The sequence below is a fragment of the Terrapene carolina genome, unplaced genomic scaffold (assembly GCF_002925995.2).
Source record: "Terrapene carolina triunguis isolate 2854851 unplaced genomic scaffold, T_m_triunguis-2.0 Scaffold199, whole genome shotgun sequence".
Lineage (NCBI taxonomy): Eukaryota > Metazoa > Chordata > Testudines > Emydidae > Terrapene > Terrapene triunguis.
In genome coordinates, this window is record NW_020664550.1 from 2,971,775 (window position 1) to 2,998,270 (window position 26,496).

At 54.2% G+C, this 26,496-nt stretch overlaps 1 protein-coding gene across 1 annotated transcript in view; it reads right to left on the bottom strand.

Annotated features, from left to right (window-relative positions):
- LOC113405122 (plasma membrane calcium-transporting ATPase 4-like) overlaps positions 1-26,496 on the bottom strand; it is a 98,006-nt gene that overhangs the window by 31,707 nt on the left and 39,803 nt on the right. The window contains exons 2-7 of the mRNA XM_026655261.2: positions 18,891-19,472; positions 8,231-8,428; positions 5,376-5,633; positions 4,545-4,670; positions 3,686-3,811; positions 428-463 (exon numbers count right to left, since the gene is read on the bottom strand). Coding sequence (XP_026511046.1) covers positions 428-463; positions 3,686-3,811; positions 4,545-4,670; positions 5,376-5,633; positions 8,231-8,428; positions 18,891-19,086 — 940 coding nt within the window. The 5' untranslated portion in view covers positions 19,087-19,472. The remainder of the gene's footprint in view (positions 1-427; positions 464-3,685; positions 3,812-4,544; positions 4,671-5,375; positions 5,634-8,230; positions 8,429-18,890; positions 19,473-26,496) is intronic.

A 26,496-nucleotide genomic window follows, 5' to 3' on the forward strand; every position in this document is an offset into this window, starting at 1 on the left:
CCCTTCCACTCTCCCACTTTTCCTGCCCCACAGATCTCAATGTGCTGTTGTTTGTCTTCCTCCCAGAAGAGGCCAGGCCACCGCATGGGGCACAGAAAGAACCATCATCCCCCACTCACAGCACCAATGGTGGGGGGGAAAAAATCAAACCCCTGCCATCAGAACCCTAGGCTGACAGCAGAGGGCGCTGCAACTCCAGCAGCACAGACCTGGGGTTTGAGGCTGGCCCCTAGTTGGACGGGATGGTTGGGGGTCGGGGTAAAGGAAGCGTGGAGGTTAGCACTGTGGGGACTGTTACACCCTCTTCTGGGACAACAAGGCGAGATTCCCGCTGCAGCGGCGAAGAGCACAGACTCATGGGAAGAAGGAAGGAGGAATGCTTGGTAGTTAGTGTGGTGCTGGTTCAAAGGATGGAGAGGCTGGTTACCTTTGTTGCGATTTTCAGGGGCTCCTGCTTTTTTACCTGTTCAGACAAAGAGAAAAAGGGTGGAGTGCTGAGCACACGGTTCTCGACATTAACGTCCCTGCTGGCAGGACACACCCTGGGTGCTCTCTCTACACTGGCACTCACACAGCAGGAATCCCACACAGCTGCTGGGCTCCGTGTAACTGGCCAGGACTCAGGAGATCAAAGGTGCCGCCCACCCATAAAAGCCAATGGGGATTTCTCCTGCCAGGTCTCAACCCTCCTCTCCCTGCTGCTGGAAAGAGCATTTAGCCACAGGGCAGGGGAAGTCTCTACCAGAGGAAGGCTGGTCTCGTGGGTAAGGCACTGGGGTCGGATTCAGGAGCTCTGGGCTCAGCTCCCTGCTCTGCCACAGACTCCGTGACACCTTGGGCAAGTCACTTCCATCTCCCTGTGCCTCAATTTCCAATCTGAAATGGAGAAAATACTACTTCACTTCTTCCACCTGTGGTCTCATCTCTTTAGTGTATGAGCTTGTCATGAGTGGGGTTGTCTATGTGTTTGTACAGCACCTAATACAAAGGGAACCTGATCTCAGCTGGGACCTGCATTGTGATCATTGGAAGTGCAGAACGCCGGCCAGAGATCCACATGCTGATTTCTGCATCAAGCCCGTAGTTCCTGTTCGTCTAAAAACTGCTCCAGCTCAGACAACCCATCTGGATTACCACAATACAAGTAACAATGAAACAGTCTTAGACTTAGTTTGGAAGCTCTTTGGGGCAGGAATTGTCTGTTTTGTGAATGCACGACTCCGAGCACAATGGGACCCTGACTAGGACTACGGTCCCTGGGTATTACTGTGATACAAACAGTAACAAGAAGCCAAGAGCTGTTGGGAACAAATCTGCATTGCAGGACGGAGGGGCTTTGCCTGGTGGGTCTAAAGTTGGACTATTTATCCAGACAACCCCCCGCCCAGTGATATGGAGAGAAATGGGCCCCGAGAGACAACACCCTCGGCCCACCCATCCCCTGCTTTCCACATCTGAGGACAGCACCGGATGTCAAGCACGGTCAGCAAACGCTACAGCCCGGGGACAGGGGAAATGCCAAGCGACATTCAGGAAGCAGAATAAATAAGAAGTTGGGCGCCACTTCCTGAGACAGAAGGAACAGCTTCAAAAGCGAGACAGAAGACTACTCCCTGAGCAAGAGGAGCGATTCTCTGGAGATGAGAGAGACAGGATTGTCTGGCTAGCGGAAGGGGAGATGAACGGCTGCCTCTCCACTCACTCTGCCTTGTCCTCCTTAATCCTTCTGACAAGCACTGTCCATTAGCAGCCATTCTGTAGGGGAGACGGCGGAGAGCCCATCATCCGGTCCCTTTTACTAATCCCCGGATGGTTTGCCAAAGCGGATCGAGAGCACAAAAGCCTGTTCTGTGGACCGCGTGCGAGGGAGCATTGGGCTGCTTTGATAAGCCACATACCTTCTGCCACTTACACCCTGGCCTCTACCAGGGAGCAAGGAAACACCAGACACACTTTCAGAAGCTGGAATCCTTAGCTAGTGTACACTGGTGTTGATCCATGGACTCCCATAGACCTAAACTGATTTACACCAGCTGAGGATCTGACTCCCTGTCTGGTTTCTGTTTGGCGGCAAAGCCCAGGGGGCTCGAGCGTCATTGCCTAGCAGATTGCGATGTAAGTACAAGGGCACGATGCACCCACAGGCTTCTCTTCCAGCTCAACCCTCCAGCCCCATTTTGTGCCCAGCCTCCTCTAGCCATTGGCCAGCAGAGTCACTTGTCCTGAGGCAGGACAAACAATACAAAATAAATAATCAGAAGGTGGGGAGTGGGAGGAGTTTTAGACTGTCTATGTGGGAGCCCCGCCACTCTCCCCATAGACCCGAGCTCCGAAGATGGGGCTCCCCCAAAGCACTGTGATGCTTTGCCTATGTGCCCAAAGCCAAGTCTTGGCCCAATCAGCTTGGCAGGGCTATGAATTGCCTGCATGGAGACATGCTGCCGCGAAGGCCATCATGCCACGACGCTGCATCGCAAGCCCCCCCCCCCCCCCCCAAATGAGCTCCGGCCTCTTTCGAGCACCCTGTAAACCCCAAAGCGAGTGGGGAGTGGCTGGATCATCTCGGAGCTCCAGAAAGGAGGCTCCACGGTTCTGAGCCATCTGTGATCGGTAGGGATCGGGGCGGAGTGGGTGGAATAAGCAGCAAGACATCGGAGTGGTGGAAGGGCAGTGTTTGGATTCTGGCACAGTCGGTGCTGCGTAGGTGAGCGACGCAGCCTGACAAGATGTGCCCCCCTCCCCGACCCTGTGGGCACACACTGCATCACACACACACACACACACACACACACGGGCTCCGCCCCAGAGTGCAGTCGGCCTTCAGAACACCAGGGATTCAGACAGCAGCACGGGGATCAGCCTAGCGCTGTAGCTCATACCACTGCAAGGGGCTTATGAGCGACCTGGAGCCAGTGAGTGGACAGAGCAAAGGGCTGAACCCTCTAACCGCAAGGCCCCACAGCATTTTCCTGGGGAAAATGGGTGGCTGGGATGGGAATGGGTTCAAGGTTCGCAATAGCCTAATGCGATGTTGGGAGGGGGGGTCTGAAGGAGCACTTCCCCACCCACCGAAGTCAGAGAGCCAGGAGTGACCCTTTCCCTGCACAAACTCCTACCATCTGAGGATGTCAAGACTGCGGAGCAAAGCAAGTCCTCCTAGCCGTCCTTCCCCACCCCCACACTGCCAGGTCAACCCTTGGGGCTGGGGAGTATGTCTTTGGATGAAAAAGAGAGAGAAAACAAATGGAGAGAGAAAGAAAGAAGCTGCTGGTGAAGCCCTCGGGTGCTGGACTGTCTGAAGGACATGGATCATTTCAGCTATCAGTCACCTCCCGCCACGGGCCTGGAGCAATAGTAACCCCATCAACAGCCTCCTTGCCAAAGCCAGCTCTGATAGCAACTCCAGAGCCACGCCCTTTCTGCCTCTGAAGCCCTGCTCCCACAAGCTCCCGAGGTGCCCAAGCATGGAAGGGGCCTTCTCATGCTGCGTGCTCCCTGCGTTCGCTGCATCATGACCGGATGGTGGCAGAAGTGGGATTCCCCCAGTTTCATCTCCTAAGGCTTGACAGGCCCAGCTCAGTCACTCACACTAAACGGGCCTGCGTGTTCCCCCTCAGCTGTCAGCCATGGACACAGCTCACTGCATCCCAGAAGGAAAGAGCTGGGCTCCCAGAGATCTCCTTACCTTTCTTCACCTTCTTCTCCTCCTCCCCATCTCCCACGCCCAGAAGAGTGAAGATGATTCCAGTTTGCGAGTTGATGCCCACAGCTGTGACTAACATCCGTCCGGAGCCCTCCATCACATGGGTACCTGGCCAGGGGAATGAAGCACCGAGGGGAAGGGAAAACATGAGCCAGGAAGAGACAACGTTAACAGTCAACTTCCTATTTTAACACGAGAAACTATCTGACTCAGGGGGATGGGGTACAGAGCCTGTTGCTTCTGGGTCACCAGTTCAAATCTGGCCCAGGTCAACCGAGACCCAAAGTTATTGCTTGAATGACGGCTGCTCAGAGCCTCGTTTTAAGTTAAGTGGATCTCATTCCAGGTTCCCATGGGACAGGCATCGCCATCACAACGGTCAGTCTAGCTAGATTCTTATACTGGCCCCAACCCACATAGTAGCTGCATGCCTCCACACTACAGAAACCCCTCCAGGACAGGGGTGAAGCACACTGGCAGGGAGCAATGGGCAACAGAAGCTTGTTCTGCTGCTGCCCCTGCTCTGGAAGGGGATTCGCCCTCCAAGGCTGGTCATCCACAAAGACCATTCTTGGTCTGTTCAGTAGCTGAGGGGCCACTCTATGCTGTGCCAGGACCACAAATGGGCAGAAGGGATCTAGCCATCTCCTGCTGCCCATGCTCCAGGGATGGGCACGCAGAACCTGGTCTAACTTGTGCCGGCATTAGGAGGGTACCAGCACTGGGTCGTCTGAACATGAATCCTGCCGAACCCCAAAGCAGCCAGAGGCTGGGCAGCTGGCTGGGGTTTCCAGCCCTAGCGTGGAGGGCTTGGGTCACAGGTCACGTCTGGTGGCCTCACCGGAAAGCAGCATGGGGTCTTTATCCACTGATTTCTTGACGTGGTCCGACTCCCCAGTCAGAGAGCTCTCGTCGATCTTCAGATCATTGCCTTGGATCAGGATCCCATCTGAGGGCAGCAGATCACCTGAGAGAGGAGGGAACACGTTACAGGCCAGTCTGTGCCCGACACAAAGCTCATCCTGCCCTTTTCTCAGTCTGCGGCTGGGGAGGCAAGGCCTGAAGAATTCCTGATGCCAGGGAGATTACCCAGAAACCCAAGGCATGGATAAGCTGTGGCACAACGGTGATGGGGGAAAACAAACCAAAACCACACGAGGAAGCACCATGCTGTCTGTCCAAATCACTCCTTACAGCGTAGCTGTGGAGACGAACTCCCAGTGGTGGGTGATGGACAGCAAAGGGACGTGGGGGGAGAAGATGGCTGACTGGAGAAACATTTTTCTTCAGTGCAATGAAAGCATGACCCTGAGCAAAAGCAATTTGGTGAGAGTCCCCGCTGGGGAAGTGGCTACAGCACGAGGCACTTCACAGAGCTCAGCTTAGCACCAACCGCTGCCTCTGTGCGTGAGGAGCCCAGGGTGAAAGTTGGCAGGGAGAGTGGAGCTAGCGACATTATCCTTCACGGACACCAGCCCCTATAAGGTCAGGCCTGAGGCATGCTGGGACAAGTGGGGGCAGCCGGCGGCTGAGTTTCTACTGTGGGCAGCTCCATGACTGAGCCAACTCAAGGAGGGAAGGGGCAAGGTGCGAGACAGGCACAGGAGGGGGTAGGAGTGCCTGAACTGACCAGGTCAACTCTCTGTGGGCCGGCTCCCCTCCCACCACTCACCGTATTTGATCTGCGCGATGTCCCCCACCACAATCTCGGCCACAGGGATCTGGATCACCTGCCCCTTGCGGATGACCGTGAACTTCTGCTCCTGCTCAATCCGGCTCTGGAGGCCCCGGAACTGCTTCTCCTTGCTCCAGTCGTTGAAGGCCGTCACCAGCACCACAATGATCACCGAGAAGAGAATGGCTGCCCCCTCGATCCAGCCAGCCTGTGCCTCCCCCTCGTCCTCCGTGCCCGCCGCTGCTTGGCCGCACACTGCCGGTCGGCAGGAAGCACAGAGAAGAGGAAGATTCAGTCACGTAAAGGAGATCTTGGTGCATCTATCAGCATGTTGCACAGCAAAGGGCCTGAAAGGCCCACATAGACACAGATGCCTCCTGTCCCTTTCTCCCACAAGTCACTCCCTCTGGTCTCCCCCTTCCCCTATGGGCATACTGCCCATCCAGCCATTTCTGAGGCCGGGCTAACAGAGCAGGAGCCTGGGAATCAGGACACCAGGGTTCTTTTCACAGTTCTGACATGCCCTCTCTAGGTGTGACTTTGGGAATGAGTCACCATCTTTGGTCTCGCTTTCCTCAATTGTTATCCCAATTTGATACTTCAAAGAGCCACCATCTAAGAAACAAAACAGCAGCCAATAAAAACTAAGTGAGCCCCATCACTGGGCCCTTGCAGAGAACTTTGCAACCCTTAACCAATTAATCTTCACAGATTAAGGCCCCGATTTACAGAGGCTCCGAGAGGTGAAGTGCCTTGCCCAGCCACCTCCAAAACCACAAAGGGGCACCCCATCAGAGCTGGAATTAAGTCACGTGGTCAGACCACACCTCTCAGCCCACCTGACAGGGACATTGCGAAGTCTTGATTATGCCTCTGGCAAAGGACTCCGATCCCTGGATGACATGTGCTAGATTATACACTCTGACATGAGATCAGCCTGTGGGAAACGTGTCTCTCTCTCATGACAGCTACGATCGACCCCGTATAGCCTGCTTCATGGTAGGTATCCCAGGGGCTGAGCACCACCAGTGCATAAACACAAAATGTAAATGATCATGCGCTCGGATGAGGAGGTTCAGGGGGTGGGGGTACTTTTATTTTAGCTATGGTTTATGTATGTGCACAGGGATCTGGTATGGTTAGGCTATATAGACCATCACTCAGGTATTTCTAAGCCTACTAATAAACACATAGGTGAGTGCTTGGTATCTTGGTGGCAGATAGAGCGCACACACACACACACACACACACACACACACACACACACACACACACACACACGACAGGCCCTGAGAACCTTCCTCCCTTGTTCTAGGCATACAGCACTGCACAGCCAGGATCACAGGTTGGGGACTCACCTTCCTCTGAAGCATCAGGTATTGGCTGCAAGAGGCCTGCTCCAACTCCTATCTGAGGCAATGGAATGACTCCCACTGAGCTGGATGGGAGTCAGATGGGGCCATAGAAAAGGCAGGACTTTGACCAGCTGGGACCCTGCAGGCTGCCGTCACACCAGTGAACGCCTGCCTCCATTTATCTAGCTACCCGCACACCAGGGGTGCAGACCAAGCCCCGATCAGCATGTCACTCAAACCGCCCCTCTGCCCTTCATCCCCTCTCTTCAGCCTGTCGCCCCTGGTCAGGGAGCTGTTTTTCTCTTGGGGTCGCCAATTGGGATTATTTTGCTATCTCAGGCCAAGAGCAGAATTTCTCCCCCCTGCCTCTCTGAGCCCATCTGCCAAGCCTGCCTGGCTTCCTTGTGTTTAGAGTTGTGATTCATTTCGATCCATAAGCTGATGCGGAGACGCACAGGGTACGAGACATGCTGCAGTTTCCTCTCCTCTACTGAATGGTTCCAAAGGATGAAAACTCAGCTCCACTGTCTAGCTTGGAGGGAAAGTACTGGCTTCCAAACCCCCCACACCACAGCCTAGGGTCTCACGTCCAGCCCACAGCATCCCTTAGCGCCAGGATCGTGCCACTGACTTCTCCTTGCAGGGACTAGAGGCACTCGGAAGGTGGCTCTCATATCTTTCTGTATAGCGCCTTTTAAGCCCAAACAATCCCAAAGCACTCTCCAATACACTATTAACAGGAATCCTGACTCCCCCATCCTTCAGATGCAGCCGCTTCTGAGGTGGAGCCTCGAAGGTGTTTAACAGGGCCCTGTTCTAAACGGTGTTGCAGTAAGTGAATCCTGTATCTCCCTGAAACTGCCAGGGGCAGAGAATTAACAGAGATGGAATGTGGTCAGGACATAGGAACGAACCCTTTTTGTCTATGGGCCTGACCCAAAGCCCATTCGAGGTTAATGGGACTCTTTCCATTAGCTTCAATGGGCTTTGGATCAGTTCATGGATGGTAGCATTTTCTGTCACAACCAGCACTCTAGCATCTAGCTGTACAGCGGTAGGAGTGTGCTGGCGAGGAAACAGGCAGGAAAACACAGTGATGTCAGCTGTATGTTAGGAAACTCAGCTAGGGAAAATCTGCTTACTAGTCAATCAGGTAGCATGTGTGCCGGGGCAGGGGGAAATGAGGCCCCAGATCCCCAACTGGTGCAAAGCCACAGAGTTCCATTGAAGGCACTGGGCCAAATCCCCAGCCAGTGCAAATCCAGATAGCGCCACTGAAGCTGGTGGAACTCCAGGGTCACACCAGCGGAGGATTGATCCTAAAGAGGAAGCCTAAAGCAGCGACCAGAGACCCTTTTCCAGAACACAGATGATACAGCCCAGGAGATACGATGGTGCCGCTCCTGGCAAGACCAACCCCTTCCATACCAGTTCTGAGTGAACGTTCCAGGAGACACTGCCCCTCCCCCCTCTCCCCCCAAGCCGTGGGGCACTCACATTCGCTTTCACCGCCTGGGGGGTGATAGAACGATAGGCCCAGGGAGATTATGGCTGCGATTTCCAAGATGATCAGCGTGACGTCCTGAAGCGCCTCCCAGACTAACTGCAGGAAGGTCTTGGACTTTTTGGGCGGGATGAAGTTCTGGCCAAAGACCTGCCTCCGCTTTTCCAGATCTGCTGGGTTCCCAGATAAGCCTGGAGAGGAAGGCAAGAAGGAGAGGTGAGGAGAGGAAAGTCACCCTGCCACCCCCATCTCTGCAGCTGACACATCATCCTCAGATATCCCTGGGTACCTTCGTTTTCTAGCACTCCCTTCAGTGTTATTTAGATCACAGCAGAGCCAAAATCAGGGCCCCATTGTGTCAGGCACTGTACAGACAGACCCTGTCCCAGAGAGCTCACAATCTACACAGATAAAACAGATAGATGGTGGGAGGGGAAACTGAGGCACTGAGCAGGGAAGTGTCTTGTCCAAAGTCACTCAGGTCTCCTAATACCCATCCACTAGACCGCACTACTACTTATTCTCGGTTACTCCCATGCATGTGCTTTTCTGGCTGGGCCTCCACAGCAGACAACAGCAGAGGGCGCTCAGGCCCTGGAGAGATCAGGCTCCAGCACAGAAGCTGGCAAGCTTCCTCCACCCATACCAAACGGCACTGATTTGCATTGAGGTTACAAGTGCCAGAGCTGCCCTCGGAGACAAGTGAGCCCAACTGGGTGATTTCCCTTGAATGATGCAGCAAGACTGAAACCTGGGAGCCCCCGCTACACTCTCAGTTATCCCCGACACTGGGCCAGGGACCCGTCAGTGGGTGGAGTGGGTCATGAGAACAGTGGGTAGCTTTACTCTGGTTCCCAGTTGGGGTTCCCCCACCAACCCAGATCAGCCTGCTAGGGAAGGTGTGTGACTGGTCAGCAAAGGGACGGGAGAGAATGAGGCAAACTGGGCAAGTCGCAGGTTTGACACCACGTGAGCTGGGGTGTCCCTACAAGTATGTCTACACTGTGGAGAAACACCCGCAGTGCTGAGTGTCAGAGCTCGGGGCAATTGACAGGGTTGCGGGGACTGGGCTGCAGGGCTAAAGACATCAGTGTAGACATTCAGGATCGGGCTGGAGCCTGGGCTCTGTAACCCAGCAAGGGGGAGAGTTTCAGAGCCCGGGCTCCAGCCTGAGCCCCAATGTCTACATGGCTACCACCGGATTTGGGCTCAGACGCAGTGGCACGGGTGGGTCTTTCAAGTGTAGACGTTCAGCTGGGACCAGGTACCATACAAAGAGGGGCGAGAGCCAGAGGGAACAAGGGACACACTAACTCGGATCAACAAACCAAAGGTAGCGATTCTCGCCACCTTTCCAACACAGCTGCCACCTAGCAAACCTCTCATGTGCCAATGAATGCCAGCTGGTGCTCACTGGCTTGTTTACACGTTGCATCAAATTAGCTGTGAATCTGGCATTTATAACGGGTGTGGAATCAGAGCTGCCTGCTTCAGTATCTCCCTCCCGCTCACAGGAGAGGCAGCGGCTGCCAGAGCTCTCTGCAGCCCCAGGCCTTCAGGAGAAATCAGTCTTCTGCCTAGCATGTGGGCAGCAGGTACCACCCACAAAGCCTCAGACAACCAGATCTGTGCTGCATCCAGCTCCCAGGCAAGGTGGCAGAGAATCCAAGGCATCACTCCTGATTTCCCCAGCCTCGCACAATCAACTACACCCAGTTCTTCCAGGACGTCCTAGGGTTTTTCCAACTCTGGGAAGCTGGCAGAGGCAGATTAGGGGTTTGTGGGGCCCTGGGCCAGATCAAGTGGGGGGCCCTCCCCATCCCTTCCACCTGCAGTCCCCCCCTCCAGGACTCCAGAAAAGGGCTGTGACATGGGAGGGAAATCAAGGGGAGGAGAGTCAGTGCAGAGAGCTGCACTGATAGGGACAGTAATGGGTGCTTCCATTCATGCCAGGGCTGGATCTGTAAATTCAGCCCCATTGGCAGGGAGACATTGCTGGGCTGATGCTGTAGGGAAGACATGGGCTTGGGGAGAGACCTCCAGAGCCCAGCTGCTGCTTCCACCAGTCTTATACTGGCGCAAGTCCATCATAACAAAACCTCTCCCTCTCGCCCCCTTTGCCACGTGTATTTTTTTGGCCATGGGGGGTGGGGGAGAGAAGGGTTAACGAGAGACAGTCAGATCCCTGGGGCTGCCCCCAACACCCATGGTCAAGGCCCAGCTGGCCACGCACCACTGCTTATAGATCAAGGTGCTCACGCGGCCCGTCACTGGAGCACATGGTCCCCTCCGCTCCAGCCATTAATGGGTGTACCCTCAGCTGGGCAGTGAGGCAAGTCGCATCCCTCTCTGGGCCCCAGTTCCATATCTGGGCGTTAACCCCTCCCCCCCTTTTACAGATGTGGAACTGAGGCCCAGAGAGGGGATGTGACTTGCCCAAGGTCACACAGAAAAGTCTGGGGCATAACTAGGAGTTGAGCCCAGTCCTCAAGCCCCAGTCCAGTGCCTTCACCACAAAGCCATCTCTGCCCTGTTGCGACACACAAGAATTGTCTCCTGGGGGCTGGGTAACCAGCATTACGTTGGGGTGGACTTAAATGAAATCTATCAATAACCCCCTGCCTTCTCACCAGCTCCACCTTAAAAAACTCAGAGCCCTGCATTTTCCACCTTAAGGGTGCCCCAGCCAGGTTCCTGCCAACTCCCGAGATGCACCAGGCAGGGGAGGTCAGACTCGGAGCTGTGCTCTGAACTGTAGCCACTTGGACTGTCTCTCCCCTCCACATGTGGGCTAGGGCTGGGGCAGCCTGGAAACCCTGCCAGACCCTCTAGCTGGAGACTGACTTCCCTGTCACTTGAGGGGGTTTTCCCCTCCTTGAGCCAGCTGAGCCCCAGGTGCTTCCACTGGGGAGAGGAGGAGAACAAAATCCTCCCCTTCTACCCAGCTGCAGCCACCTGCAGGAGATCAGGGGGGCCAGGGAAGGAGCAGCCCTGGCAGAGGCAGGAGGTGTGGAGAGCGGAGGGTAGACAAGGCCCCCCTCCCATCACAGGCTGGCTGGCACCACGCAGTCCGAAGGGAGACGGAGGCGTGTGGCGGCAGGATCCAGGGAGAGGAAAGACGGTCAGTGAAGTCAGCCCGGGTGTCCCTACAAGCCTGCCTGGGAACGAGCCCCACCCAAAGTCTCTGGACCGGACGGAAAATAAAGGGGTGGTTTGACTCATGCGGTGTCATGGCCCAGGGACTGGGAGGGGAGGATGAGCGCACGCTTCCCAGCACGTGGGGGAAGGGAGGAATGCCAGGCACATGGAGTCAGAGAACAAGGACAGCTGCAGCCCCACTGGCACACCCAGCTCTGTGCCATAGGGAGGGGGCTGAGCCTCACAGCCCCACTTGTACACTGGCTCTGTACCAGAGTGACAGAATGCACCCCACAACTCAGCCCTGCACCTGTCCCCCCAGAGCCTCACAGGCTGGGCCCCCACACCCTATATTCTGCTCTGCCACCCCACAACTCGGCCCTGCACCTGCCCCACCTGGGCCTGCTGCCTGCCATCCCCACTCCTCAAACACACAGGCTCTCTGCCACAGGGGGAGAGAGAGAGAGCAAACGAGCGCGCGCCTTACAGCCCAGGGCTGCTGCCCCCTCCCCAGACCCAGCTGCATGCCAGAGGCAGAGAGCCCCCCCATGTCCCAGAGTCCCCACTCCGCAAGTTCCCATAACTGTTCCCCTCAACTGCTAGCACAAACATGGACCATGGGTCAGGTATGTCTCCCCCCTTATGCCCATGCCAGCGGATCTGCTCTCCCTCTACCCTCAAGCAGCCCCCCTTTGGGCCACAGCAGGTGACCGCCACAGGCTGTGCCAGCCCAGAATCCAGTCAGTGCAGACCCCCCCTCCCCATTCACCTTAACTGCTTAGCCCCTGGCCTGGCAGGGAACTTGCTGCTCACACATACACGCCAGCTGCCCGTCTCCTCACAAGCCATTCCCGCCCTCTTGCTCTGCCCTGTTCCCTCTCCCCCACTTTCAATATTCTTTTCTTCACAGTCACCCTCTAATCTCATTCCACTAGTCCTCCTCCTGCCAGCAGGCACTGTCACACCCTTTCCCCTTCCAAAGGGGACCAATTCACCACAGTCCTGGGGGAAAGTAGAGCCTCTGAGTGACTGGAGTTGGGGGCCCACAGGAAAATGGGAGCATCCATGCCATGATGAGCCAGTGACAGGGTCACCTGCTGTCCTGAAATTAGCCAAACCATCCGAGATCTCCACGGCCCCCTCTGACATTCCAGGGGTGCAGCACTCTGCGAGCTCCCAAGTTTATTATGGTGCCATTGCTGGAATTGTGCAAGACTCTGGGATGTGGAGGAGGAAGGCTAGTCTTGGGATTAAGGCACTGGCCAGGGGTTTAAAATATCAGAGCTCAACTCCCTGCTCTATTGCAGATGCCACATGCGACCTTGGGAACGTCTGTTAGGGTTCAATTTTTCAAAAGCCCCTAAAAAGGGTTAGGCATCCAACGGCCGTTTATTTTCCATCTCTCACCCTGTACACACAGCACCGAGCACAATGAGGCCCTGATCTCAGCAGGGATCTCTAGACACAAGAACAATTATAGATTAAAAAAGGTGATAGACTCTTATAGGTTAAAGTAGGAAGTAAAGGAAAGAAAGGGTTAATGGGGGGGGGTGAGGAGTTACAAAGAGGGAGAGAAGAGGTTCAAAAATAACCCACCTGCCACTTCGTGCATCAAGTTAACTGTGGCCATCGTCTCATTGTCAGGGAGGAAGGCAAGGACTAGGGGCAGCCAATCATGGCTAGGTGTTGGGTGTGACAGGGGAATGGGTTAGAGGCCTGAGGAGCCAGTGGACTCTAGCCACCATAGATCTGCCGGCCAGCGGTGTGAACACGTGTGACCCCCGACTGGCAAAGCTGTGCTGGCAGAAGCCCTTAGCGTAGGTGCAGCTATATTGGCAAAGCGGCTCTTTCACCGGGGTATCTTGTTTTGTTCACAGGGGTGGTTGCTACACCGAAACAAGGCACAGCTACGCTGGGATACCTGCATGCACGCTAGGAGTGCTTTGCCAGTATAGCATACCAGTGTACCTATACCAGTAGAGGGCTCTAGTGTAGACATGGCCTCTGGCAGGAGTAAAAGGGCACTGAGACTACTGTGGAGGGGGACCCAAACAGCAATCTCTCCCCCCCAGGATGCAGCATCCCCTTTCCACTCTTCTCCTGACTGGATGTGGCTCTCCTTCTCCAGGTTCGTTCACACACACAGAAAAACAGGTCAGGTGCCCGGCCCTGGCTCTTTACCCCTCCCTGTGCTCTTGCCGCTGCAGTCCTTGGGCACTGGAAAGGTCTCTCTCATGGCTTGCCTCTGCTATTCCCCATGCCCCACTGGGTTCTTTTATTTTGTATTGCCAGCGGGAAGATTTGTCTCCTCTATGGACGCTGGGGCGAGGTGACTGGCTGGCTAAGCCAGCCTTGGGCCCAGGGATCCCTGATTATGGGCTGGACTCTGCACGCTAGCTCTGCAGGCCGGAGGAGGGAGAGAGCGGGCCAGGGGAGGAAAAGGGGACTCTGGTGCGGTTATTGCCAACGAGTGAGCCAAGGCTGGATTTGCTGACACTCTCATCCCCCAGGGTAGCTAGGAAAGCGAGAGAGAGACTCCCGTCAAACTGACTCACAGAACAAGCCTTTGCTTAGAGCAACAGCTGCCGCGTACAGCTCCCTTTCCCACCCCACCTCCCTCTCCACCACAAACCAGCCTTGCTCCAAACTCAGAGCAGAGGGTTAATGCCACAGCAGCTGGCCAGCTGAGGAACAGAGGGACAGTAGTCTACATGCCTATGAGATAACACCCAAAGGGGCAGAGGACTGAAGCAGCTAGGAGCTCAGGAGGAATCCACTCATTGCCGCAGGGGGACATTCTTCATCGCCTGGCAGCGGGGACCTCCTTACCCTCCCCTCTTGGCACCAATGCGCCATCTCCTCCACATCCCCTGACAGTCACCGGGTGGTTGACTCAGGTCCCACCACGAGCAAGAGCTGGCCAGAGCCCTGCTTGGCTTAAACACAGAGGGGCCAGTTTGCAGAGATGACTTAGCAGGAGGCGGCGGCCCCCGCATGGCACAGACACAGCCAAACTACGCTCCTCAGCGCAGAACAAAATGATTCCCCTGCCAGTGTCCCTTGTGGCAGAGAAGAGAGCTGTTATGACTGTACAGGGGGATCTTTCATGGAGGTTGCTGGGTAGACAGACCCTCTGGTTCTCTAGCTCCCAACCACACAGTCCATCAGGGCCTCTTTAAATATCCACCTGGCCCAAGAAGTCATGGAATGCTTTGGGATACACAAAGCTAGCAGTGAGCTCTTGAGCAGGGGTCATTCTGAGCCATGAAGCTCAAGCTTCAAAGTGCGACGATTCTAATAGAGAGCCGCGTAGGCTGTGTGTGAAGAACCCTCAAAGCTCAGCTGTAGCCTCCTGAGATGGGGTTCATAGAGTGGGGACAGGAGCTGGACTCTAGTGCCGAATAAAGCCCCCTAGTATTGACCCGGGCAATCTGGACACCCTAGGAGAGTCTCACTGGTGAACACCCTCTTGCTGAACCCCACGATTCAACATTTAGGGAGACTGGACTTGGCCGTAGATGCCTCGAGATGCGAATATGGCCTTTGCCGCTAACAATTTGTAGACAAGATTTAGCACACACGGACGTTGTCCCTGCCCAAAAGCACCTTCTGTTGCAATGCAGGGAAGAGCAGGAGACGTAGTGCAGGGAGTGAGACACCCTGGACGTGTACATTCCCGGGCAGCCAAGCCGGAATTCAGCAGTACTAGAAGTTGCCCGCAGAGGGCTCCTATATTTTATACGTCAAGGCAGAAGGTCCCAGGGGACAAATTGTATCGGCAAAATAGATTCTGTAGCTTCCTCTCAACTTAAGAGGATGTTTCCGTGTTAATCCTAGGGCTTCCATCCAGCTCTGTCACTGCACTTCCATCCTCACCTGCGGCTCTCTGGGCTATCTGGTCCTAAGACCCCAACCCCACTCTTGCTGCTGCAGCTCAGTCCTGATCTGCTGCTCCCCCTGCTATTCCAGGCCAGATTCTCTCTGGACTGGAAGGATCCAAGAACAGCCTCTCAGTCATTACACTCTTCTGATCCCAGCAAAAGTCAGAAGCACAGAGGCTGCCGCAAGAAATGAAAAAACAATGGGCGGAATAAAGATTCAGAGAAGATTTGGCCCAGAAGCGGCCAGCATGTCTAACTGCGGTCGAACCTGGCCTCATCCCTGCGGCTTGCTGATCCCAGAGATGGGCCCAAGCTGTGGGGGACAGAAGGTTCAAGGGTGGGCTGTTTGGAACCAAAGCTTTGGCTCAGCCCAGGACAAAAACAGGTGCCAGCTGCAGAGCATGGAACTGAACTTGACCAACATGCAAAGGGTCTTGGCTCCTGGGAAGCAAGTTCAAGCTTCCCTCCAAGCTCTAATCTGGAGCTTGCACAGGCATGGGGTACAGGACTCCACAGAGCTGGGCTGAACGTGTACGGTCAGAGGAACCCATCTGACACAACCACCAATGGCCAGGACAAATGAGTCACAGACCACCCACGACTTCCCCTCAGTTTGTGCAGTATCTAGCAGGGTGGGGCCCATTGCTGACTGGGGCCTTTGGGCGTCACTGCCATATAAACAGCACGTTAACCACCACCACCTCTTTGCACTCAGCAGGCGAACCATGGGGTTGCTTTATGGACCACTTAATAAAAGGGACTGCCTAATGGAGGCGGGTCCTGAACACTGGTTAGCCTGTATCTACTTAAAACTGCTAGATCTAGGCAGTAGCCCCAGTAACTGAGGGGGGGGGGTAATGACACTCCATAGGCTGAGTTTTAAAAAAAACCCCAAACACTCTGTGCTCCTCATTATTAATGGTTTATACTGCAGTAGCACCTAAGACCCCAGTCACGAACTAGACCCCATGGTGCTAGGTGCTGTACAAACCCAGAAGAGAGCTCTTTGGGGCAGAGACTTACACTTTAACAGACAGATGGATACTGATCCCCAGCCATGCTGGAGGTCCCATCAGGAATCCATCTCAACCTACATTCAGGAGCCAACATGACACCTCGGGCTGGATTTTCACAGGTGTGAGCACCTGCAGCTCCCATCAACTTCAACTGGCACTGTGGGTGCTCAGCACCTCCTGAATCAGCATCTCAGGCTGGGCTCTCAAGTACTGAGGTTCCCCCAAATCAGCAGCAACTCTTGAAAACGCTGGCTTCACTAAGCTGCCAGTGAGGGGAGTCCATTCCCTTCCCCCAGGGCTGTACTTCTCTGTGCAGAGAGCATTGCCATCTACTAAATCTATCATGCTGGGCTATTTACCCTGGGCCTGCAGGCTCTCTGACCCGCTGGTTGTTTCCCTAGCCAGTCACTGTGGTGACATTATCTGGATGAATCAAGCTGTGCACAGGCTCTCTCATGGAATGCACGCATGAGGTTTACTGAGATGCAGAGGAAAATGACATCATTACAGTCTACCATGCTGCTGGCTATACTGTCTTCCCCAGCCCTGAGGACATGCCTCTTGCATCAGGGCCATCGATCACCTCAAAATCTTCTGTCACAGGCAACAATGATGAACAAAATTTCTCAACCTGTCAAGATCCAAAAGTGAGACAACAGAAAAAGGGGCCACGTGGGAGGATCACAGGAAAAAGCAGGGAACTCGGCGGGATGCAGCACTCCAGCCTTCACTGTGACCTCGGCGCTGGATGGAAATAAACCCAAGTGAGAGCAACACTGGGGCTGCGTGGGATGGAGGGACATGCAGGTCTGGAAACAAGGGAGAGTCAACAGGCAAAGAGACGGGGAATTAGGACAGCTGCCTTTCAGCTTTCTTCCCTGCAAACAGAAATAAGAGCACAGCACAGCATCTGAGGTGTAACCCCCCACCTCACCATGCATGTGCACACACCGCTTGGCGTGGGAAACATTCCTTTGTGATCTGAATTTGGCATTTCCAAACAGGATGTCCCCATCCCTCCTCCCCGCATTACATCTTGTGTTGTCTTCCCTTCTCCCCACCACACCTTCCCGTTCCCAGGCACAGCTGTGAAATATGCTAATCCAGCATTTACACCACAACATGAAGGAGCTAAGAATAACAAGTTCTCAAAGCGAAGAAAAAATGCCTGATTTTGGAGTCTTGCCCTTGCTAATGCAGCTGCCATCTGCGCCGATCCCCTCTGCGTACCGTAGGCAATGGCCAAGCCTATTCAGCCAGCCCAGTCCCTACCGCTTTAGCATTAGCTCCCCTCCTAGGAATCCTTGTCCAACACACTTCATTGGTGTTAAAAAGGCACTTTCCTTGTCTTTTCCTCCCTTTTCTCTGCTAGGGCCACCAGCTACCCAGCATGCATTGAAGTGATCCTACCTCCTGCAAGCCTAGATTGCAGGATCCTCAAAAGTGTTTGGGGCTAGGGAAATAAAAATAAATTATGGAGTGCAATGCTCCAGTAAACACAAGCCGGGCCTGTGAGGCCGACTAGAATCATCATCAGCCCCCCAGCATTACTTTCTAACACTGCAAGGATCACATTTCTATTGGGAAGTGTTCTGGGGGGGCTCAGGCAGCAACCTGGTCAGCATGGCTCCCCACCCAAGGGTTCCTTGGTTTTACATGTAGACCTTATGAGGCCCTTTTAGGAGCCTGGAGAATTGGTGAGTGGGTGTGTCCAAATTAGAAGCATCCCCTGTAAGTGTCTGCCTCTGGGGAACAGTTGGTTACATACACAGTTGTTCAGGACACTAGTGTGTGAGCTTTGCAAGGACACGTGACAAGCTCAGCTAGAGTCACAGCTGTCTGGCTGGTAGCTGGACTTGGCTGCTGAGTTCCTAACCTACCTTTTAAACTCTCCTTCACCACTATCCCAAGCTGCCCCAGCGTTATCCCGCTGTTAGCGCCATCAATTATTGACCAGCAGAAACGGTGGCGCAAAGCTCACGGGCACCAGGCCAGCTGCGGAAAGGAATCCCACAGCTTTTAACGCTTCCTGAACTACTCAACCCTTCGTCCAGTCCCTCAGGTTTGGAGTCTGCATCCCACTTTGGGGACCTGGCAAAAAGAAGGGAGCAGGAAGCTGCAGGGAGAATGTGACTGGATAGTCTTGTGATTAAGGCTGGAACTCTTGAGATCTGGGCTCTACTCCCAAATCAGTCATTTAACCTCTGTGCCTCAGTCCCCTCCAGCTGCAAAATGGGGATACTACTACTTCTTTGGGCTGTAGTGTCTAGTTAGACTGTAAACTCTTTGGGGCAGGGACTGTCTCTCACTTGGTGTACGGCCAGCACCCAACACAATGGGGCCCCGATCTCGGATTGGGCCACTTAGGTACTTACCATAATCTGATGGATGCTCACAACTACTGAGCCACGCAACTACATGGGGAGCATAGGCCTGTGGCCTCCAATTTGCAGGCTTAGGCCTAACAAGACTGCATATTCTAACCCATCACTGACCAATAACAGGCAAGATCAGGAACAGTTTCCCTCTGATCCTCCAGAGCACACGGGAGCTTGGGAGAAACCGCTCCCGTTTCAGTCCCTCTCTGCTAACCTGCCTGGGCCAGCCCAGCCACTTACCTTCTACCGGCGACGTCTTCAGCCTCTTGCAGATGTTCTGCACACCCCCGTACGTGTCATTTATCCTTGCGACAGCCTCGCCGCTCCGAAGCTCCATGAGGGTCCGCAGATCGACCAGAGAGCAGCCGAAATCCCCTTCATGGCTGCCCTCGGTGACCGAATTCCCAGGATGGTGGTCAGCAGCGTTGTTCGTCATGTTGCCAAAACAGCGCGAGTTGCAACAGACGCGAGCGGAAAAACGCTGGCTCCTATTTGTTCACCTCCCTCCCCTGAATGTCCCGCAGGGGACACAGACGGTCCTTGGCAGCTCCCAGCAGCCGCCTTAGCTCCACGGCCCCAGAGAGGACTGGATGGTGGGGCCTTGACAGAGAGGAGAATCCTAGCGGAGGTGCCAGAAGTGGGGAAGCGGGTGCTTCCTTCTACAGCTTCCCAGGTGAAGCTGGCGTGACTAGCTGAGCCCAACTTCTCCAGATAAAGGTGTAAACAGGATGTGCATGTTACCGTGGAAGCGACCTTAGCAACAACCAGTGTGTATCTCTTGGAGAAGGAGGAAGGTTCCCTGGATACCAGCGGCAACAGGAGCTGCAAGACAGATTTAAAACAAAAATATCATCATTAGCAAGAGAGCCGAGACGCACGTGCCATGGAACGGGGGACCGAGAGCCACGGTGCTAGGGACGCACCTATGCAAGAAATATTGGGAGGCAGCAAGGTCTAGGAATAAGCAATGGAGCCAGGAACCCCCAGGTTCTAATCCCACCTCTACCCTGTTTTAGGGCAGGATCTTAAAGGGGCATGCCCAGTTTAGCACTAGTACAGTCCTTTTCAAGCTGGACTGTTAGCTAGCAGAAATGGGTCTATTATTTGTATTACTGGGAAGCGTAGGAGCCTTTCATGGTCCACGACCCCATGGCGCTAGGTGCTGTACAAATACAGAACAAGACAGTCTTCACCCCCAGGAGCTCAAAATCTAAGCTCCGCTGACCTCAACAAAACTATGCTGCTAAATGCTAGCTGAGGATCTGGTCCTTCATCTCTCGATCTCAAAGCGTTTCAAAGTGCATCAGCATCACTGGCCGAACTACCCAGCAGGGAAGATTGAGGGCCCCCAGGATAAGTGACTTGCCAGTTGAGTCAGGGGCAGGAAGAGGACCCAGGTGACGCTCTGCTCCATCCACAGCTGTCTGGCCCAAAGCAGAGAGGAAGAGAAATATTTCCATTCATTGGTTTTAAAAACAAAGACTTCCAGTGGAAAACAGCTGTCTCTTACACACCCCTCTGCAATGCCAGGGACGCCCTGAGAATCTGGCTGTGAAATGGACTATACATAAAATGTGAAAATGACTCCACTGATTTCTCCTGTCTGGAAGGGAGACACAGCTAAAGACATAAACAAACATAAATGTGGACAAATAAATTGGAGCTTAAAAGGCCTGTTGTTTTTAAGTTATTGAGTGGATTGTCAGTTAACATGGGTAAAACAACCCCAAACATTTAAATACAGACAGATTTTTAGACTTCATCCCTTTGGCGTCTTTGCCTGACTTTCACCATCTGTACAAGGATTACTAGCTCTATGACCATTACCTAGAATGGGGCAATGAGGAGGAGAGAAATACTATGACTTATTCAGCAACGAAGCCCCACGTGCAGATGACAGCTGAGTTAGAGTCAGCACCAGCTGTATCCTGCATGGAAGGGAGAATTCCAGAGCAAGTCTCAGTGGGAAGCTGGAAGGGGGAGGGAGCCTGAAATATTAAAACTGGGGAGGATTCAAGAGCCCATTCCAGATGGGCAGAGAAATCCACTTCAGTTTCTTCTCCTCCTAATTCAGGAGGAGGAAGTCCTCCTTCCCCCTGGCTCTAGTATTGGTCCGCTAAACGCCACTCACCTGCAACAGTTCTAGGGAAATGCTGGGACGGAACATCATACACCAATTGGATTCCAAACATTTGGGGGCCCCAGGCTTTCCCTGCAGTCTCCAAGAGCAGCAGCAGCTGGCAAGGAAGGGGTCAGGGGATTGAACGCTTGAGGATGTCCCCCTCCCCAGATTGCTAGAGGGGGCTTTCTCCACCCACAGTCCAAGAGCACCTGTGCCTTCTTTAGTGCTTGGACTCAGGACTGCAGTCTGCTCAATTTCACTGACCCTGAAAATGCATGCACAGCACGGGCTTATCTCAACTGCCATTTGGGATTTCTTCAGGGTTGCATCTGTCCTGAAGCGGGACTGGGGAGACCAGGAAGCTCACAGCAGCCTACCTACCACAGTCCTTTGACGCACCAGGTTTCATAAACTGTAAGCTCTGAGGGGCAGGGGCAGAGGCTCTTCCTATGCATTTGAATGGGGCCTTTGGGCATGAATGCAACACAATTAGATAACACTCTACTTAACGGGGGGGGGGGGCACTAGAAGCACAAGGATGCAGATGGGCAAATTGGGAAGGAGGGACTAGGGTAGGGTATGCTGCTAGGAACTGTCCACTGTTGGAATTGTTCACCCCATCCCCTTCCCTTCTCTCTGAACGCAACATGGAAAGTCTCAGTCTCTCTGATGCGCCAACTCCCTCCATAAGCAACAGGATGGCAGAGATCCCATGGAACCAATCCCCTGAGGCAAAGAAGCACATGATCCAAGCTGCATTCTCAGAAAAACCATCCCGCTAGGCCAGGGAGTGGGGTGTTGTCATGACTCCACCCATCCCCCAGCATAATTCAACTACTTGCAAGGAAGACAGGGACAGACTGGGCTGTGGAGATTAGCGATAAGGAAACAGGATAAGAGAAGATTCTGGGCTGGTGGCTAAAGATATGGAATCAGCATGCAATAGAGCAGGAGAGAGAGACTGATCTGGAGAGAAACGCTCTCCTCACTTGGGGCAGAGAACCTGACAGATGCTGTCTGTGTGCCCGCAAATTTAGCCTCTGAAGGGAATTTTAAGAGTTGCTACAGATGTCAGGTATGACAGGGGCAGAAGTGTCTTCAAGAGATGCCTTTGTGAGAACAGGGTCACCCTGGGGCATTCCCAGAAACACAGGCAGCATCATGTTAGTGCAGGAGAACCAGGGACAGAGACAGAAAGGGAAGCCAGCCAGCTAAGTTAGTGTCACAAACACCCAGGCTGAGCAAGACACCCAGAGCAGACCCAAGCAGCACATGGGGAAAGTGGGGAGCTGTAGCTACTGTCTTCCAGGAAACCCCTGCTCCTTTCACTGCTACCACACCTCCTCCTGTTTGTTCATCCTCCTTTTGAATCTTTTTATAAGCCAAGGTCCCAATCCCGCACACTGTCCCATGCGGTTGGATCTCAGTGCCCATGGGGGTCCAGCCAAGCAGAACAGCTTGCGGAATCTAGGCTTTTGACTGTAGATTCTTTGAGGCAGGGATGGCCTTGGTGATCCCTGCCTGAACAGTGCCCTGATCCCTGACCGGGGACTCTAGGTGCTACCATGAATCAGGGACCACAGCCCCACTGTGCTGGGCCCTGGACACACATGGATGACCAACAAATTGCTTGTTTAGGGGAAGGAACTCTAATAGGCCATTACTACTTTTCAGGGTCCCCCTTAAAAAAGTAGGCCGACCTCAGGGATATAGAGTCTGCCTCCCCCCAGCCTTAAAACAAGAGACCCCTTAGGGAAGCCTCTGGGGGGAGGGGTAGCTCAATGGTTTGAGCATTGGCCTGCTAAACACAGGGATGTGAGTTCAATCCTTGAAGGGGGCCACTTAGGGGTCTGGGGCAAAAATCAGTACTTGGTCCTACTAGTGAAGGCAGGGGGCTGGACTCGATGACCTTTCAAGGTCCCTTCCAGCTCTATGAGATAGGTATATCTCCATTTATTATTAAGGCCTGCAGTAGGTCATTGGTATGGGACGAGGGGGGCAACTCTAGGTCATGGCTTGGTGCTATAGAAGAAAGCGCATCTGTCCATCCATCTAGTTGCTTTGCCATCCCCCACCCCACACAGGCATGCAGGAGCCTCTCTAGTGGAGCCGTTACTCATCTATCATTTAAGGGCGTTAAAGCTCCCTGCGGGAGGAGGTACCCGATGGCAGATCCAATTAAACAGACCCCTGCTGATTAATAGCGTGTTGGGGTAGGGGGGGATTATTTTTCCTATTTTTTTCCCTTTCATAGCAAATAACATCTTCTGAAAAGAGCTAAGAGGTTAAGAGAAAGGCAGCTAATTAATCCTGGAATTGCAGAATTCATAATTACCCCTGGAGGAGCCTGCAGAGCACCTATCATTATCTCCCCAGATTCCCTTCCTCCTCTGAACTGGAGTGCCAGGGATTCCTCTCGGCAGGTGGGGGGAGGGGGGAGAGAAGAGAGGAGAAGAGAAAAAACCAAACCAGACTCCCGGGGGAGGAAAGAGTCTACTTACACTCCCACGGCTCTACTCTGCATTGCTGCCCAGTGGAGTGGAACCGTGGTCCTAGAGGGTAGGGCACCGAACTGGGAGTCAGGAGACCTGGCTCCGCCACAGACCTGCTGGGTGACCTTAGGCAAGTCCTGTTTCTCTCCCCCCCCCAAAAAAAATCTTGTCAGCTCTACTTTGACTGCAAGCTCTCCAGGACAGGGACGAGGTGCATGTACTGTGCCTGCAACACTGGGACCCTGAGCTCAGCCGGGACTCTTCGCTAGGAAGGACAGACCCGGGGCATGCCCAGGAAATACGCTCCCACTGTGCATCCGGGTGTAGCCGGGATGGATCAAAAGCAGTTTTCAGTCTCCTTTAAGGACCGCCACCCCCTCATCTGGGAGTCCAGGTGCAAGCTCAGCCTGGGCACACTTTGACCCATGAGGTCTACAGCTTCACACTGCCCCGGTGACACTCTTACGTATGCCAGGTTCACCCTAATGGGGGGAGTGGGAAGAACCCCACAGTAGGTTTGCCCCAACCATGCAGACAGCAAATCAGGGGACACTAAGGTAACACCCACCTAGCCATGTCATTCCAGGCAACTTACATGTCAAAGGCCCAATCCAGCCAGTCCCCTCTCAGGTGTTAAATATTAAAGCTGGAAACTACTAAATGTACATGCTCAGGGTGCTCTGTGGAGCCAGACAAATGGCCCCAGAGCCCCTGCCAGGGACAGAAAGAACCCCATGGGGTGGGGTGACCCTCCTGAATCTCCTTCCAGCCCCACCGTGGCCAAGGAGAGAAGGAGGAAAGCCCGAGGAAAGCTCCAACAGCAGCGCTCTAACAAGCATCTAATGACTCCGGCATTATTCAGCCGACTGTCCCTAACTCGCCTAATTAGTTTCCAGAGCCTCTAGGCACCAAGGGGGAAGCTGTTCTTTCCTAGGGTCCCTTCCTCGGAAGGGAGAGTGAGGTGGAGAGCGACAACGGGAGGGAAAGGCAGTGGGGAAGACCAGAAGGTGGCTGCAAACAGCCCGAACACTCAGCTGCTGGCAGCCAAGTGCAGAGACGCCACTGCACAAGGACAAAGCCACTGCACAAGGCTACATCCTTCCACCTAGTATAGGTCATGTGAAGCAGGGGGTGGACAAGAGGGGCAGGGATTCTGTTCCCCAACTGACCCTTCAATAGCCCAAAGGAAGTGGAGAAAGTCCCCAACAGGTGAGTCTTCTTAATTGGTATCAGAGGGCTCCTAGCACATTTGTCCCCCGATTCAGGTAGGATTAGGGGTGGGTCCATCAAGAGGTGGTTCTTCAACCAGTGGGTCCCTGAGCTGGACAGGACTGAGACCTAGGAATTCAACTGTCTCAGAGCTCTCGGGGTTGGGTGAGACTCAGAGTCTGGCTTCTGATGAATCCACCGTCATCATTTTGCAATAGCCACAAGTGAAGAGTTCTAGGGAAAAGGGATCCATCTCCACCCTCTGCATCAGCGCCACCAGCATGCCTCCCATGACCAGCAATCCCCTCCTTTCTGCTATTCCTGCCCTGGGCTTCCTCTATACAGTTCTTCCGACACGCCTCACTCCCGACCTGCTGCTCCCCTCTGCTATTGCCTTCTTGTGTCTCCTCCTGCACCACCCAGTCCAGCCATGCCAGTGCCTCTTGGCTCCAGTTCCCTGTTATTCCAGTCCTGGGACACCTGCTGAGCAGAAACAGCCAACGGTGCTGCCTTGTGATGACCCAGAGTCACCCTGGCAAGTGAATGTAAACAACTCCCTTGAATTCACCAGGGTAAGCAAGCTTTAAATCCAGATCTCCAGGGCTAAGTGCCCTGGACTGGGGCTAGGAAAGAAGAGAGGGTTGGAGGAGGTGTCCTCCAGATGGGCATCTGTGTAGCAGAGGGGTATGGCAAGTGAAGGCTTCCTGTAGGTCAAGAGAAGACTAGGGAATAAGCCCTAGGAGGCCTACGCTAAAACACCTCTGCATTAAACTGGCCTTGATACCCTCTGGTGGAGCAGGGTCACAGACTCTGAGCCCATCTCTACAGCTGATCACGCCCCAGCCCAGCCACATCTGCAAGCGTAGGGGCAGGGATAGGGCAGAAGGGGGGAAACATTTAAAGGCCGGGTAAGCTGGGGAAGGGTGGGCGCTGGCTGGGCAGGCACCCAGTGGATGTAATGCAGGGCTGGCAGCTATGCCACAGCCCCGCTGGCAAGGCTGGGTTTTATGCGGCCCGCTGCAGAGGCATCAAAAATGGGAGATGGAGATTTAAAGCCAAAAGGATCCTTTCAAATGAGGAGCATGGGGTCTGCTGACAGGGGAGGCCAGCACAGCAACAGGCTTCTTCCTTTCTCCACCTGGGTTGAGGGGAACAGGATTCAGGGGAGGGTGAGATTGGGTCCCCCCTAAAAATCATTGTCATGTACCCCCCCAAATATACATACACAGCCCCCTCTCCATCTCCACTAAACCCGCTTCCCATCAGACTCCTGCCCCCAGCCACACCCCAATCACTCCCATCCCATCACCCTTCCCAGCACAGTCACAGTCGGTGTGTAGCCAAGTGAGAAAGGAGAGAGGGAGGGAGGAAGGGAAGTGTGTACAGAGGGAGTGAGTGTGGGGGTGTGGAACAGAGAGAGAGAGAGAAGCTGGCAGGAGCAGGAGGAGGAGGGAGCGACTGATGAGGAATGATGGAGCTGATGCAGTGCTGCAGACAAACCTGCCCGGAATAATAAACGGCTGCATTACACCTCCAGCATGGCAGAGGGAGAAGACGCTTACTGGCATCAGGGAGACCGGGCGCCCCTCCCAGGGGCGGAAAAGCAAGAGGCAAGCGGGCAGAAGCACAGCTGATGGCATCTAAGCACCATCTCTCCACTGCAGGGACCAACACAGAATGGCCAGTGGGATCTGGGGCCCAGACCTCTTCCTAGGAATGCAGGGCATTCCCATGTGAGAGAAAGGGAAGTTACACCTGGGCAGGAGCAGGTGAGGGTGAGAGGTAGCCAGAGAAGTTAGTCTCTCTAAAACAGTCAGGCCCAACCTAACATCCAGTAAGTACCTGTCAAGGGGGGCATTTTCCCCCTCCCCTCTAGACAGGGCTCTGGGGTCTGCAATCACAGTGCATGGTTTTATTTGCCTCTCTCCACAGCTCCGAGCTCCCCATGCCCCTACTAGGGGCTTCACTCCTCATGAGGACCCATGTCCCGGGGGGGGGGGGGGGGGGGGGAGAGGGGCGCCCC